The 15,803-nt window shown below is 40.3% G+C and overlaps 1 protein-coding gene across 1 annotated transcript; it reads left to right on the plus strand.

Annotated features, from left to right (window-relative positions):
- The first annotated feature begins 228 nt into the window (after positions 1–228).
- LOC145987306 (heat shock protein 70 A1-like) lies at positions 229–6,644 on the plus strand. Its single transcript, XM_083121825.1, has 2 exons — positions 229–555; positions 4,694–6,644. The coding sequence occupies exons 1-2, from the start codon at positions 379–381 to the stop codon at positions 6,434–6,436; spliced, it is 1,920 nt and encodes a 639-aa protein (XP_082977951.1). The 5' UTR covers positions 229–378; the 3' UTR covers positions 6,437–6,644.
- Positions 6,645–15,803: the final 9,159 nt, after the last annotated feature.

Below are 15,803 nucleotides of genomic sequence, written 5' to 3' on the forward strand. Positions count from 1 at the left end.
GGCTTAGTTTCTGTTGACACTTGATATTCGAGAAACTTCTCCACCTTTCCTGCAGGTTCTCAACGCTACTAGGCGTTGCTGTGGCAACGACACTCCTCCGACTTTCGACCAATGAAAACACAGGATCCGCCCACGTTTGGACCGCTCTAGAGCTTACTCGAAACAGCCTCGAGAACTTTCGTGATGTCACTCGAATAACAGCTGATTTCTATATATAACGAATTCGTCGCGAAAGGCGGCAGTTTCTATCAGATAGCAAAAAGCGAACAGTCAAGCAGAAGACAAGTAGTGAAGGCTATTCTGCAATCGTTTTACGAGTGATACACACAAAATTACTTCTGTTTGTGTTGGTGAAAGTTGAGAAGTGACAAGGACGAAATGGTTCGAAAAGTTCCAGCGATCGGCATTGACCTGGGCACCACGTACTCCTGCGTGGGTGTGTGGCAGCAGGGAAAGGTTGAAATTATTGCCAATGACCAGGGCAACAGGACAACACCCAGCTACGTCGCTTTCACAGACACCGAAAGGCTAATTGGAGATGCCGCCAAGAACCAGGTAAGTGTCGAATGACATGTGCAAACGAAACCTAAGGGAAAAAAAAATGTTTTCTATCAATAGTTTAATAGACTTGCATGTTCACGAAACTATTGAAACTATCTAATCTAGACAACAGCTAAAGCAAATCACGTGAATGCTCTAGAAGTAATTCTAAGCATAAAAACATTTTTTAGATTTTGGAATATGGCAGAATTTCGAATGAAGAGGAAGATTCGGATACAACTGCGGGTCCTGCCAAGCCTTAAATTGACAAGGCTAGATATTAAAGAAAGTACCTAATCTGTGGTATCTTGCTTGTATTGGCGATGTTTCAAAACAGGTGTCAACCATTAACTTGTTCTGTTTCGCAATTTTTCCAACAATTTCAATTTTGCAATGTGAGACAGGGGTGTTATCTTTCCCTCCATGATTTTCTTGTGCTAAATTTTTAATCATTGGCGGCGATTAGGGGACATGGGTGGGCAGTTACCCTCCCCCCCCCCACATAGACTATCCTCTTAATGCTACGTCTTGTCTACCAAGAGAAAGTAAACTGGACTCCCCCCCCTTTTACACCCAATCGTCGCTATTGTTTTGTATTAATATAATGTGGAGTAGCATTTAGCCAATGTTACTGATTTTATATTACGGAAATTTCGAAATTTTAAAAATCCCAATGTCATTGTCACATTAACAAATTTTGAAATGAGATTAATTTAATTTGTGGTAGTTCCACTGCAGGAGGGTACAGGAAAGTGCTTGGTGTATTATTTTTTAATATTAATATTACTCTGAGTTGTTTATGCCATGTACGATAGAAATGATAATGTAGAGAGCTCTTGTGTAGACACTTTGGCCCAACAATGTGTTTAATCTTTCTATTTCTCCAACCTCCCACTTACTTCGGCGTTGACAAGCCTTCAAAATAATATTGTGAAGTTTAATTGTTTGGTTTGCAAGAACAGATTTCTTCTCTCGGCAAAGGCATACCAAAAGAGAATTAACTAATAATAAAAAGCATAATAATTCTAAATCTCGTCATTCCGGGAGATAACAAAAGTTTTTTCGGGAGATTGAGGTTGATTCCGGAAAACTCCCGGCTATTCCGGGACGGTTGGCATGCCTAATCTTTAATCATTATGTCAGGCTTGTCTGGTTTTCAGTAAATAATAATAAACTTAATAGTGGTAACTTGGATAAAGATATTGTGTGTTCAAATACTGATGGTTGAATACAATTTGAAACTGCTCAGCTTGAAAAAATATCAAATCTAAATATCATCAGAGGCCAAAATCCCTCTTAACACTCGTTGAAAATAAATAAATGTTTATCATTCTGGAATATACTTTGATATTTTCGCAGCCTCTCCAGTTACAATTCTAATGTATATATGCCCTATGATGATATCCATATTTCAAAATTTTGAAAAGATTCTCTCAAATCATCAACTACTAGTAGTTCAGCTCAGTAGCGTACGCAGGATTTCATCAAGGGGGGTGTTATTTCTAAAACTTTTTTCCAAATTCACATTACCATTGTTTTATTATACTTTAATTAAATAATAATAATTACAATTAATTAATAATACTTATAATTAATTAATTAGCTGAATTAATACTAATAATACTACTAATACCACTATTAAGTAGTAGAGATTACATAAATATAGTATTTATGAAAACAATAGAACGAAATTACTTTCTAGTCATTCGATTTTTAGCAAATCCTGGGAGCATTTTTTTGTTTCTTTGTTACGAAATAATTGTCTGGTCAACGAGGTGAGACATTTCAAGGGTGAAGAAGATCCATAAATACAAGAAAATATATTACAATAAATTGAAATAATCAAAGTATGGAACTAATCCAAGGAGCTGCGGTGATCTGGTTGGTAGAGCGTCTGACAAGTGATATCACGCGGGAGATCCGGATTCGATTCCCGAAATTGGTTGGAATTTTTCCGACCTTTTCCCCACATAAATGTCCCCGATAATTCACATCTGGATTAACTCGCTGTTCTTACCAACAAAACATTTTACAATAGTTAATCTTATTGTCGTTTGAATAATTGTCTAGTCAACAAGGTGAGACATTTTAAAGAGATACATTCAAACGTGCTGCGGAAAACAATATAATGGGAAGGCGAATTCGTGACTGTATTCTTGTCCGCCTAGCCTTTGTCTATACATTAGCCTCTTACAACGTACCAATAACTTTATTTAGTTAATTTTCATTGTTCACACACAAAAAAAATACATGTTCGTTGAACACTGGCGTACGTAGAGGGGTGGCCGATGGTGTTACAGCCCTTACCGAAATTTTGAGAAAATCAGAATTTTCAAATAAAAATCCGTTAAGAACTTTAAAAAATCAAAATGTGTAAATGCGAAACCTCTTTTAAAGTGAATCCAGATTACCATTTTTGTCTTTGAATACAATTTTAATAGACTGAAAAGCTCCAAAAATACGAAATATTTTATTATGCATCCTGCCCTCCAAAACGAAGCCATGTGCTATCCACATTTACTATTCCAGCCCCTCCCGAAAAAAATCCTGTGTACGCCAGTTTACTGAACATTGTTGCAACTGAGATACAAAACAACTTTTTTCTCTTTTAAATCGTAGTTACCCTAACCTAACCTCAGAAACTAGTGTTTATTTTCAAGGCATCACTTTGAAAGACGCGTGTGTTTGGAATGCTGTGCTTTTCTCCATGCTACATGGAAATAATAATTCAAATTATTATTATTAGTAGTAGTAGTACTAGTAGTAGTAGTAGTAGAAGAAGTAATAGTAATATTATTGTCCCAGATCTTTGACTGTGAAAAATTGGCAATTTAATTTTTTTCCACAGCATTTTTCATAATATTTCACAAGCTCAAGAGGGGGTTTAAACCCCGTAACCCCCCCTTGCGTACGCCACTGGTTCAGCTATTTTGAAGCTTCAGTGAGACAACTGGTTGCATAACCTGGCATCTCATCTTTATTCATCATTAAGAAGCAGTAGCAGGGGCCAGGGGGGCTGAGCCCTCCTGGAACTACGAACTCTTACCATCAACCCCCCCCCCCCGGCACTGAGATCAACCCCCTCGGCGCTGAGATCAACCCCCTTGATATTAGGTAAAGCTATTTTGTGTAATTTGTTTGCAGTGAAAAGTGAAAATGTAGACAGCATATATTATTTTGCTCACAACTTTGGTGAAGGTTAAATTCAGGGAGCATGAACAGCAATTACATTCACTAATTTTATTTATAGGAAGTCTTAAGTAGCGGCAAGTATTTAGAAGATTCTCTTCTCTAGACTTAAGAAGGTTTCTTCACAGGGGGAGCTTCTTTATCTGTACCTTCGTTACCCCTGTTGCGATCTCTCATTTATACAGAAGTCTGTGACTTTGATGTCATTATGCAAATTCCCTCCGCATCTGCGTCAAAGGTTAACAGCTCCCAAGTTTTGCGAACGAAGGTTAGTTTTATTGTTTCGGCCAGGGAATGGAATGTACGTTAGGCACTATGATTGAAAATTGTCCATTTTTTCTTGTGTAATATAAATATCTGTATCATCAAAAGTAGTATGGAGTGTGTAGTAAGGGATGATTTCAGTAGCAGCCAATTAAAATTTCAAGTGATATTTTAAAAGATATAGACAATGTAGTATTTGTGTGATATTTCTAAACTTTATGTAACTTTTCTGGCTACGGGCCTGAGCAGTAGTGGTGGCGATTGGGTGCCAAAACTGCGGGGGGGGGGGGGGGCAAGGAGAGTTTACTTTCTCTTGGTAGACAAGACTTAGAATTAAGATATCGTAATGCTGAGCACATGTCCATTGGTGTGAATAGAACCAATTTTAGGGCCTCCATGATGTCATAGTGGTAACGACATTGCCTTGTAATCAAGGAATCATGGGTTTAATATCTGGTTAAAATCCCACTTTAAACTGTGAGTCCAGTTCCGAAGTTTGTTTGTGCCTAAAGTTGAGTTGTTGATTTTTTTACAAAATAAACTATTTCTACACTTATCAGGGTTATTACTACTTTGTCAGTTTGTTCTTGCTTTCATGTTTAAATTTTATATGTATGTTAAAGTTGGCACATACACAGTTTTTTGTTTATTCTACATGTGGCCAATATTCTCAAAATATGTCTCTCTTGTTTCTTTTCAGGTAGCCATGAATCCAAAGAACACAGTCTTTGATGCCAAGAGGTTGATTGGGCGACGTTATGATGACCCTAAGATCCAGGCTGACATCAAGCACTGGCCATTCACTGTCACCAGCGACGGTGGGAAGCCAAAGCTCCAGGTTGAGTACAAGGGGGAAACAAAGAGGTTCAATCCTGAAGAAATCAGCTCCATGGTGCTCACCAAGATGAAGGAGACAGCAGAAGCCTATCTCGGAGGAAAGGTAACAGATGCTGTGATCACTGTCCCTGCTTACTTCAACGACTCTCAGCGACAAGCCACGAAGGATGCTGGTGTAATCGCAGGACTCAATGTGCTCAGGATCATCAATGAACCGACAGCCGCTGCCCTTGCTTACGGTCTGGACAAGAACTTGAAGGGCGAAAAGAACGTCCTGATCTTCGACCTGGGAGGAGGAACGTTTGATGTGTCCATTCTGACGATTGACGAAGGCTCGCTGTTCGAGGTGAAGGCAACTGCAGGAGACACCCACCTTGGGGGAGAGGACTTTGACAATCGAATGGTGAACCACTTTGTTGAGGAATTCAAGAGGAAATACAAGAAGGACCTGACGAGCAACCCGAGAGCCCTGAGGCGCCTTCGTACAGCATGCGAAAGGGCCAAGCGTACTCTCTCCAGCAGCACGGAGGCCAGCATAGAGATCGACGCCCTTTACGAGGGAATCGACTTTTACACAAAGGTTTCCAGGGCTCGCTTCGAGGAGCTCTGTATGGATCTCTTCAGATCGACGCTTCATCCAGTGGAGAAGGCTCTCAACGATTCCAAGATGGACAAGTCTTCCATCCACGACGTGGTTCTCGTTGGAGGCTCCACCCGCATACCAAAGATCCAGAACATGCTGCAAAACTACTTCTGCGGGAAGCCACTGAACATGTCCATCAACCCAGACGAAGCAGTGGCATACGGTGCAGCAGTCCAAGCAGCCATCCTGAGTGGAGACCAGAGCAGCGAAATCCAAGACGTCTTGCTGGTGGATGTCGCTCCTCTTTCTCTTGGAATAGAAACTGCAGGTGGAGTAATGACAAAGATCGTGGAGAGGAACTCCCGAATTCCCTGCAAGCAGACTCAGACATTCACCACTTACGCCGACAACCAGCCAGCAGTCACGATCCAGGTGTTCGAAGGGGAAAGAGCCATGACCAGAGACAACAACCTTCTGGGGAAGTTTGACCTCACGGGCATCCCGCCAGCTCCAAGAGGAGTTCCGAAGATAGAGGTGACCTTCGACTTGGATGCAAACGGCATTCTGAACGTGTCCGCCAAGGATTCCAGCACCGGCCATTCCAAGAACATTGTGATAAAAAACGACAAGGGTCGCCTGTCGAAAGAAGAGATCGACCGGATGGTTTCGGAAGCAGAGAGATACAGAGAGGAAGACGAGAAGCAGAAGGAAAGAGTGTCCGCTCGGAATCAACTAGAAAGCTACATCTTCAGTGTGAAGCAGGCAGCGGAGGAAGCTGGTTCCAGGCTTAGTGAGTCTGACAAAGAGAAGCTTCGTTCAAAGTGCGATGAGGTGTTGAGGTGGCTGGACAGCAATTCACTGGCTGAGAAGGCAGAGTACGAGCACCGCATGCAGGAAGTACAGAGAGAGTGTAGTCCTCTCATGACGAAGCTGCACCAGGGATCTCAACAGGGTAGCAGCTGTGGGCAGCAAGCTGGTTATCAGAACTTCAGACAGGGCCCTACAGTGGAAGAAGTTGACTGAGTGCCGAAAGCGTGTGTGAAATAAATTGTGTGTTCGTCAGTGGATATATTGATACCAAAGAAATGTATGTATATGTACACAAATAATGCTCTGATGTATGTTTTCAGACAGTATTTCTGTTTGTAATGTTGGATTTCCAAGCATACTCAAAAACTATTCCAAGAATATTTCAAACATAGAATATTTCTATTTATTGATTAGCTTTTAATAAATTTATATATTAAAATAGGGTGTTTCATTTCTTACATGAGTGTGTTGGTATTCATACAGTGAATGATGAGTGACATGGGAACCGGGACTGGACCTACAGTTTAAAGTGGGATCCGAACCACTATGTGCCTCCACCTGGTATCAAACCCCTTGATTACAAGGCGACGACGCTACCACTGCGCCATCAGGGAGGCCCAAGAGATATTGATAAAAGCTTAACTTTTCTTGTATGGACATATTATATTATATGCACTGTAAGTATAACTTATTTACACTGAACTATGGTTTTCACAAGCATAAGAGACACTATTTTGGTATTGTAATAGTTAGGAGAAATCTCGCATTTTCTTCTTTTGTTTCCAAAGCAGAAGGATCATAATTGATTTTAACTTTGTTTTTAAGTTCACTTTATACACAGATAGGCTAATCGTGACTGACGAATCCGAACCAGTAATTGCATATGTCCCCACCTGTCATCCAACCTGGGATCCTTTGATTACAGAGCGATTACATCGGGGAGGCCCCAGATGGTTTTTAAACTTAAACAAAACTTTACTTTTTATGCCTGCAGTTCAAGGCTAAAAGACTAGAATTTAAACTTAATTGAAAATTGTGCTCTGGAGGAAGGCATTATATTGATGATGGGATGTATTTTACGTTGCCTTTCTGCCCCTTTTGACTAATTGCGAAGATTAGGATGAATGATGATAAGATGAAGTAGATGAAGGGGCAATCACAAACACGTATGGACAACACACAACAGAAGTCCCACAGAAAAATACACTGGCCATCGGCGCCAGAGCCTCGTTAGTCTGCAAAATGCAGTCCAGGATGTAGACGTGGAAGTGAGGTTGACATTTGGGTGTCCTCAGAAGGCATTAGAATTGAATTGTTTTAAGTCACATTTATGCACAGATAGGATAATCGGTACTGGGCCTACAGTTTAAAGTGGAATCCGAACCAGTGTGCAATGTGCCTCTTCCGATTAGGAAGTCATTAGAGATGGGGAAACGCAAACGCAGAGGGATTTTCCCCCTTCTCATGGAATTATGTATTGTACCAAGACCATCTTGAGGTTCAGGCCACAGCGCTCAGTCAAGACGTCATCATCTGGAGGCGATCAAGGGTCCCGGGTTCGAATCCCGGTCGGGCTTGGTTGTTTGTGAATGTCCATTCATCAATTTCATCATTTCATCACTCATCCCCATCTTCGCAAATTAGCCAAGAGGCACAAAACGCGAAGTAAAATAAACTAAATCAAAATAAACAAAAAAAAATCTGGAGGCGATCGCCTTAACGCTGTAAACCCCTTATCGTAATTTTATCGTAGAGAATTAAGGTATATTTATTTATTTTATGAAGTTAAATTTTGACATTTACCCTCCCGACGAATATAGAAGAAAAATGTATAATATTGAATATTTACACCAAAATTTTCATTCAGGCCACCACAAAAATTCCTACCATAGCACAAAGAAAGAGTTGATAACAGTTAGAAACTTCCTGGCGGAAAAATTTAAACATTGTATATCTTTGAAAAATATTATCGGGAATATTTGTCAGCTACAGTAAAACTCATAACTGCTTTTGCATGAACTTTTGTATGTAAAATCAATTGATTAAATAACAAAAAGCCGTGTTAGGTTGACCGTAAACTTTCCAAGTTACCTAATTAATTAAATTGTATTTAACTATACCCAAAATTAATCATCCAGATAAAGCAGATATTCTGCTTAGCTATACAATCTCAATACAAAAGCTTAATTTCTATATCCTTGCAGCAAAAGCGAAACAAATTGGTACAAGGGCAATGTTACATTTTCGTAAAGTCTAAACCTAAATCATTTGTCATATTGTAATTTCGATCCTATTGACTTTATTGAACGAGAGATAATATACAAATTGAATCTTTTCATTGTCGTTAGTAAGATCTGTGACAATAACTTAAGAGTTTCATTGAAAAAAAGCAGATTAATATTTCGATCTTAGCGTTCACTTTGGATATAAACATTTGGAATATTTCCTTACACTGTTTTTACATTCTGTTAATAACATCGTGAAGAATGTTAATAAATTATGAAACAATAAACATTATCAATGATTTAATAATCAAAGTTACGAACATTGAAGCTTCACAAAGACAAAAAATAAAAAGCAGTTCATATGAAACAGTTTTATAAAATTTATTATATTTCTAGTTCATATTAACATATCTAGGTAACAAAATGCTTTCTGTGTGAAAACATTTGTATTTGAAACATAAGTAATATATTCTTGGATAGTTTTTCACACGAATATTTCATCGAAGTTCTTGTTACACATCGCACCCTTGTATTTGAATGTACAACATATCTTCCGATTAGCATAAAGAACCATAAAGCGGGTTAAAATAAGAATGTAAATGTACACATGTACCAACTTTACACCGTTGTACGTTGTAACGGTATATTTTGTGCTTTTAAGCTGATTCTCAGCAACATACACAATATACACAACCATACATTTTTGAATCCTTGTCCCGAGGTTCAAAACTTGCAGTACCTGAAGTTCTGTGGATGCTAGTTTAGGCAATAGACACGTACCTCTTCAAATTACAACTTAACGCCCATTTCCTTTTAGATATATATAGGTTTATTCATATTATAATTACAGAAGTTAATTCTTGGCCGTTATTCACAAAATTACATTCCGGTGTACCCTGTACCCCCTTCCCGAAGAGAGTGCGTAGACTCGCGTAGCCACTGGCTCCACGAGTAAAAAAAAAATATAACCCTCAGTACCAAAAAAGGTGGCTGAAGGTATGTGTGTTGTGTACCCGGTTTCCCACATAAAATAAACTATTGGAATAATATGAAAAGAGCAAGTGTGTGTATTAAAAGAAAGAAAGTTAACATCCCCGCCGTCGGTTCACATGATAAGGAAAGAAAGCTCGCCCAGCCGCTCCCCTCAGAGAAAAAGATACCTCTTACATTGCTGTACTCCGCCAAACATCTGAGGCCGACTGTTCCCCTGCCCTTCCTATTTATAGGCCCCGCTAATGACCTAAACCGTTACTGGAAACTTACCGCTCCCCAACGGCCAAGAACCCAAAAGTACAGGAATACATAGCCATACACAATTTATAACATAAAAAAGGATCCAGTAATGATCGCATCATTACATAGTCCCCCCTTCCTGAAGAGAGAGATATCAAAGTTCTGTAACCTAGAAAAATGATAATAATATACACAAAACACTTGTTCGCAGTTTCTGTTCACTACAAACACACTTCCATTAGATCACACGACACTGACAGTCAATGTTCACTCTAATTTTGTCCACAAGTGTACTTCGAAATCAGCGAACTTCCCTCAGCACTGGAGCTGATTAACACACGTCGATTCTTACCCACTCAGCATCTCTTCCATCCTTCCTCCTGGACCAATGAGAGACAGTCTCCTGGAAATCCATCCAAGTCACCAAGGCTGCTGGTTCGACTCCCGGCAACGCCACTGCTCTGCGCTCCCGCCGAGATCGGAAGTCACCGCTTCCACCGGTTTCCACATGAATGGATCGAAGTGGCTCTACATCCGAAGATGTCACTGCTATGCTCGGCGCTAGAACTGCGTTTACTCGCCACCGAACTGCGACTTCTCGACGAAATTACACGGTAAAAGAATACGCACTAACTTTGCGTTACTTTCGCGATGAAATTGACTGCGGAACGACACTTTTGTATGAGTACTGTATGAGGTATGGGATAGAGAAAATAAGTGAAAGATAGAATAAAGAAAAGATAGATAAGTCCCTATGTACAATATTTACAAAAAAATCTCCCTTTGAAATTAGACTAGAATCTGTTTCTCAGCTTGTAACGCATACGGGATATATCTTCGTCTTGCTCCTCCTGCCGAAGTTACGTGCGCTCTCTCTGCTGAATTGGGTTCGGCTACTTTCCTTGCTAAGTCAGGTGGCGAAGAATAAGGCTTTAACTGGTCACCGTTGGCTCTCAATATTCTTCCATCCCCGCTGTGTTTCATTTTGAAAGTATTTTCCGAAGTTTGCTCCACAATTGCGTGTGATCCAGAGGACTTCCCCGAGAATTTACTGGTTACTCTGCGGGCCTTACCAGAGATAGGATGTTCCTTAAGGCAAGCTTTATCCCCCACCTCAAACGTGCATTTGCGGCGTTTCCTATCACAAGCTTTCTTCTTGGCGTCTTCTATCCTGAATTTCGTTTCCTCCTTACTTGACATGAAATCTTGCTTATTCCTGTCATCTTTTAATACGCAGCATGGCTGGCACGACTTACAATACTGGATAACGTCTTTAGTTAGGCCTATCCAAGTGTATTGTTCCCTAACCTTCGCTAACGTTTTCAATCTCCCAGGATGACAAGCGAATGCATTATCATGCAACGACACGAGAATTTGCGAACGTAGAGAAGTAGGTGCCCATATTTTCCCTTTTCCCTTCTCTTTGTACTTTTCCGTAGCCAAATTTCTCCTAAGAATTCCCTCGTTGTCGAAGTACGAAGATTTGGCCTGGGTCTTCACCTTTTCCTTGTACTTCTTCGTTCCTTCCACCTCCTCATTCCTTGTAGTCCTCGCTACGTCAGCAAGAAACTTGTCTTTCATTTGCTCGGAAATGAGGGAGGCTGTGTCCAGAAACCTACGTGGCTCCTCAGAATTGTATTCTTCATTTCCCTCAGTGGCAGAGAACGGCAACAATGAAGAACTTTCCATATCTTTAGTTCCAGAGAGACGAACCATGGGCAGTTTTGTGCTCCGAAGCAAATTTTCCCTCTGTTGCTTCCTCATTTGCTTCGCACTTTCCTCGGTACACAAAGCGCTGAAATCTGCAACTGATTTCTGCACAGTGTCAGTCGAACATTCCACACGGTCAATCATGTCCTCAGTTTCGGGGTGTGGTTTGCAATTTCCCATCGTCGCGGTTGCTTCAGCTACAGTTTCATTTCTTTCCATCGTCGCGGTTAGCCCAGCTCCAGCTTCCACAGTCGACGTCCTCCCCTGCTGCGAGAACGGAAGCCTCTTTCCCACTTCCCTCTTCTCCGCAGAAAATAAATGAATGACGTTACTGTCCTCAAAACTGTAGCCTCCCTGCTTCAAATGTAGCGATATGCCGGCCTTCCTTATGAACCCACGACCTGCGATAAATCCCGTGAAACAATTGCGCAGAACGACGAATTTATGCTTAAATTTCATTCCATTCAAATGTACAGTAAGATACATTTCCCCACATGATTGTACAGAGCCTACTGCCAAAGAAATATTAATACGTTTATTGTTAATCTTATTTCCTTGTTTTTCCAGTTCTCTTGCGATCTCAACAGACACGGTGCTCACAGACGCACCAGAATCCAAATATAGCGTGAAGTCCTTTCCCTGAACCTTACAGGTGACTAACGGTTTTTTGTCGCCAGAAGTGAAATTTCTGCAGTTACGTATTTCCCTATTCCTCCCCCTGTTTTGCTTTCCTTCTACGTGTGCAAGAACCGGAGTTATCTGTTCTGGTCTAACGGTATCTTTAGAGACGGCACAGGTGGCACCCTTCTGCTGACCATCATACCCCCTTCTCCTCGCCGGTTCTTCTGCTCTCGACGGGGTTCCAATATTCCCGGAAAGGCTCAAGCGGTTGAAAAGACCCGGATTTATGGCACTCATTGATACTTCTGTTCCCACGCGGCCGAAAGTGTTCATTGTCCCCGCGGCTGCTAATTGCCTTGTGCCACTCGCTGAAGTCGGCATGGCAGACAGATCCGGCGAACTGTTGTCCCTCAGTTCTGGACAATAGTACAGGGCTTCTGAATACAATCTCTTTTGAATGTCCATAGCGCGAATCTCCAGATCTTTCAAGGTTGCAAAGGTTCTATCGTACAGGTGCGTTCTGAATTTAGGATGGGAAAATTTCAAAACGTGCTGAATGACCTCGTCTTCTGTTCCCCGTTTCTCCCTCATTGCAAAAAGCTTCCTGGTGTGTCGAATAAATGCAAGAAGAGACTGGTCTGGTGACTGGTAATTGTTCTGAATGATCCTTGCTATTTCCGAGTCGTAATCGACACTAAAGAATTCTTCCAAGAACGCCTTCTCAAATTCCCTAAAAGTGCCGAATGGTCTCGAAAATCTGAACCAATCTGCAGCGATTTCCTTCAACGAAAGCGGCAAGATTCTATCTAAGAGAAAAGTATCCCCAATTTCCATGATTTCCTGATAACTGCGTAATTCATACAAATAATCGTGTGGACTTACATCGCCGACGTTTCCCTTAAAGATCGGAATGTTAATGTTGCTTTTTTCCAAGATTTTGCTCATTTTTTCCTCGCCGGTCCTTATCGAAGTTCCTTGTGTAACATTTAGAGAAAGTCTCTCAAGTTCCCCCACAATATCTTCCTCAGGCCTTCCTTCCAAGTTCGCATTGCCTAGCAACTTGCTAATGAGCTCTCTGTCTATTTGAATTGCCATTTTGTCTTCTATTATTTTCTTTCCACTTCACAATAACTAATGCCTTCAGTACTTTTCACAAAAAAATATCCTTGACTGAGCCCCCAGTATGTAACGGTATATTTTGTGCTTTTAAGCTGATTCTCAGCAACATACACAATATACACAACCATACATTTTTGAATCCTTATCCCGAGGTCCAAAACTTGCAGTACCTGAAGTTCTGTGGATGCTAGTTTAGGCAATAGACACGTACCTCTTCAAATTACAACTTAACGCCCATTTCCTTTTAGATATATATAGGTTTATTCATATTATAATTACAGAAGTTAATTCTTGGCCGTTATTCACAAAATTACATTCCGGTGTACCCTGTACCCCCTTCCCGAAGAGAGTGCGTAGACTCGCGTAGCCACTGGCTCCACGAGTAAAAAAAAAATATAACCCTCAGTACCAAAAAAGGTGGCTGAAGGTATGTGTGTTGTGTACCCGGTTTCCCACATAAAATAAACTATTGGAATAATATGAAAAGAGCAAGTGTGTGTATTAAAAGAAAGAAAGTTAACATCCCCGCCGTCGGTTCACATGATAAGGAAAGAAAGCTCGCCCAGCCGCTCCCCTCAGAGAAAAAGATACCTCTTACATTGCTGTACTCCGCCAAACATCTGAGGCCGACTGTTCCCCTGCCCTTCCTATTTATAGGCCCCGCTAATGACCTAAACCGTTACTGGAAACTTACCGCTCCCCAACGGCCAAGAACCCAAAAGTACAGGAATACATAGCCATACACAATTTATAACATAAAAAAGGATCCAGTAATGATCGCATCATTACAACGTATAGCTTTCTTTCATTATGCACATTTTGAAACTGAAAATTTGTGTAACTAATATGAAAATTTTATCGAATGCTTGCATAAAATTTTCACTAACATATTGCTTTAGTAGACACGTAATATTTTAAACGTTGGCTAAATCTTGAAACAAATTAATTTGCAATCATAAACAATAATCTTAACGTTAACCAACGTTTGTAATTCAGGGTAAATTATTTGATATTTCAAAAAAAAAAGATGTTGACAAGAGATAATACATGACCAAATTTAAGAGTATATTAGATGCCTATTCCGTACACATGAAATGTTTACATCATGAACTATAACTCTTATTTATTTATGAGTATAAAACCTTTGTTACTTAACTTGTATCTTTTCGTAGGGACCGAATCACATGGAATTGCCCTAAACATTTCTCATTTTCAGCAACATCTTGAAGAAATGTGAACGTTACTCTTACCGTTTTCATGATAATTGCCTCTGTAATTGAGCACACAACACTTATACACCATACCTCTTGCACATATAAGCATATTTACAAGTCATGTAAACTCGATTACAGTTCCTAAATTTGCATTACAATTCCATATTCACTAAAAAGGTCCATCATTGTTCCGAAGAAGCAAATCAGACATGGCGGCTAACTCGCCTCCAGTTGATGACGATTAGTCACTTGACCGGAGCAAGCCATGAGGCTTTCAGATTGAGAAGGTAATGATTGTACACTCAACGGCGAAAGAAACAGTAGGCGAATTGTCCACCACTATTTTCATTCTGTCTGAATTACACAATGTGTTGACAATGAATTGAAATAAAGACGTCAATAAGCAGAGAACAATGCCTGCTTCGAACCAACATAGTTTCATTTAAAACAACACAGGATAAAAAAAGTAATGAAAATAGCGGTGGACAATTTGCTTACCATTATCTTTGCCGTTGACTACCAAGATATGTGCATAGTCAGAAAATATGGGCTAAAGGAATCCCTCTCCCTTTTCTTCCCTCCTCAATATGTATCCTGATAGCTACTCCAAGAACAACAATTTCATCTGATGCAGAGTAATATTTTTAAAACCTGTTAAAAAGCTAATCTTGACAATAGGCACACAGTTTTTTTAAAAAAATATATAAAAATAATTTCATGAATAAAGTTGTATTTATTGCAAGTACAAGGTTATGCAAATTTTAAATTGACTGATTGCCGAATTATTGTTAATTTTTAGCATATGCAAGAGAGTATCTTGATTTAAAGCAGGGGTTCCCAAACTTTTTCGTTCCACCGTGCCCTTAGTGTTTCAAGATGTTTCCGCGGCGCCCCAATCAGAATGTAGGCCTATCTAACACTTGCAATGCTCAGTTAGTGCGGTTAGGTTGCTTGCCTTAAGTTAAAAAATAAACATATATTTTATATTCAGAAACATTTTATATGTAAAAAGTACTAGGAAACCGCATATTTTGAACAACCATATAATTTCAGTGAAAATATTGGAACATTTCGCGGCGCCCCTGTAAGCCAGCCGCGGCGCACACTTTGGGAACCCCTGGTATAAAGCTTAACAGCTAGGTTTTACTTAAATGAATCACTGCTACCATTAAACTCTAGAGCCATTCCTCAGATTGAAATTTGAAAAAGTATCAGTCCTTATCCATGCCAGTTACACTCGATAAAACTTCATGCTCAACAACCTTCTAAGGGCCAAGGATTGCTTTCTCTTTGTGTGACGCGTGGTCAGCGCATCGAGTCCCATTGCCGCTGTTTTCTACCTTTTGAGACACGAGCGCACTTCTACTTCTTTTCAAGTATCATGAGGCTGGGTCAACGCCGAAATTTTGGAGGCTTCCACCGGGAATCGAACCCGGGACCGCTCGACCAAAGGCGGGA

Source organism: Lepisma saccharinum, chromosome 4 (genome assembly GCF_977018435.1).
Source record: "Lepisma saccharinum chromosome 4, izLepSacc3.1, whole genome shotgun sequence".
Lineage (NCBI taxonomy): Eukaryota > Metazoa > Arthropoda > Insecta > Zygentoma > Lepismatidae > Lepisma > Lepisma saccharinum.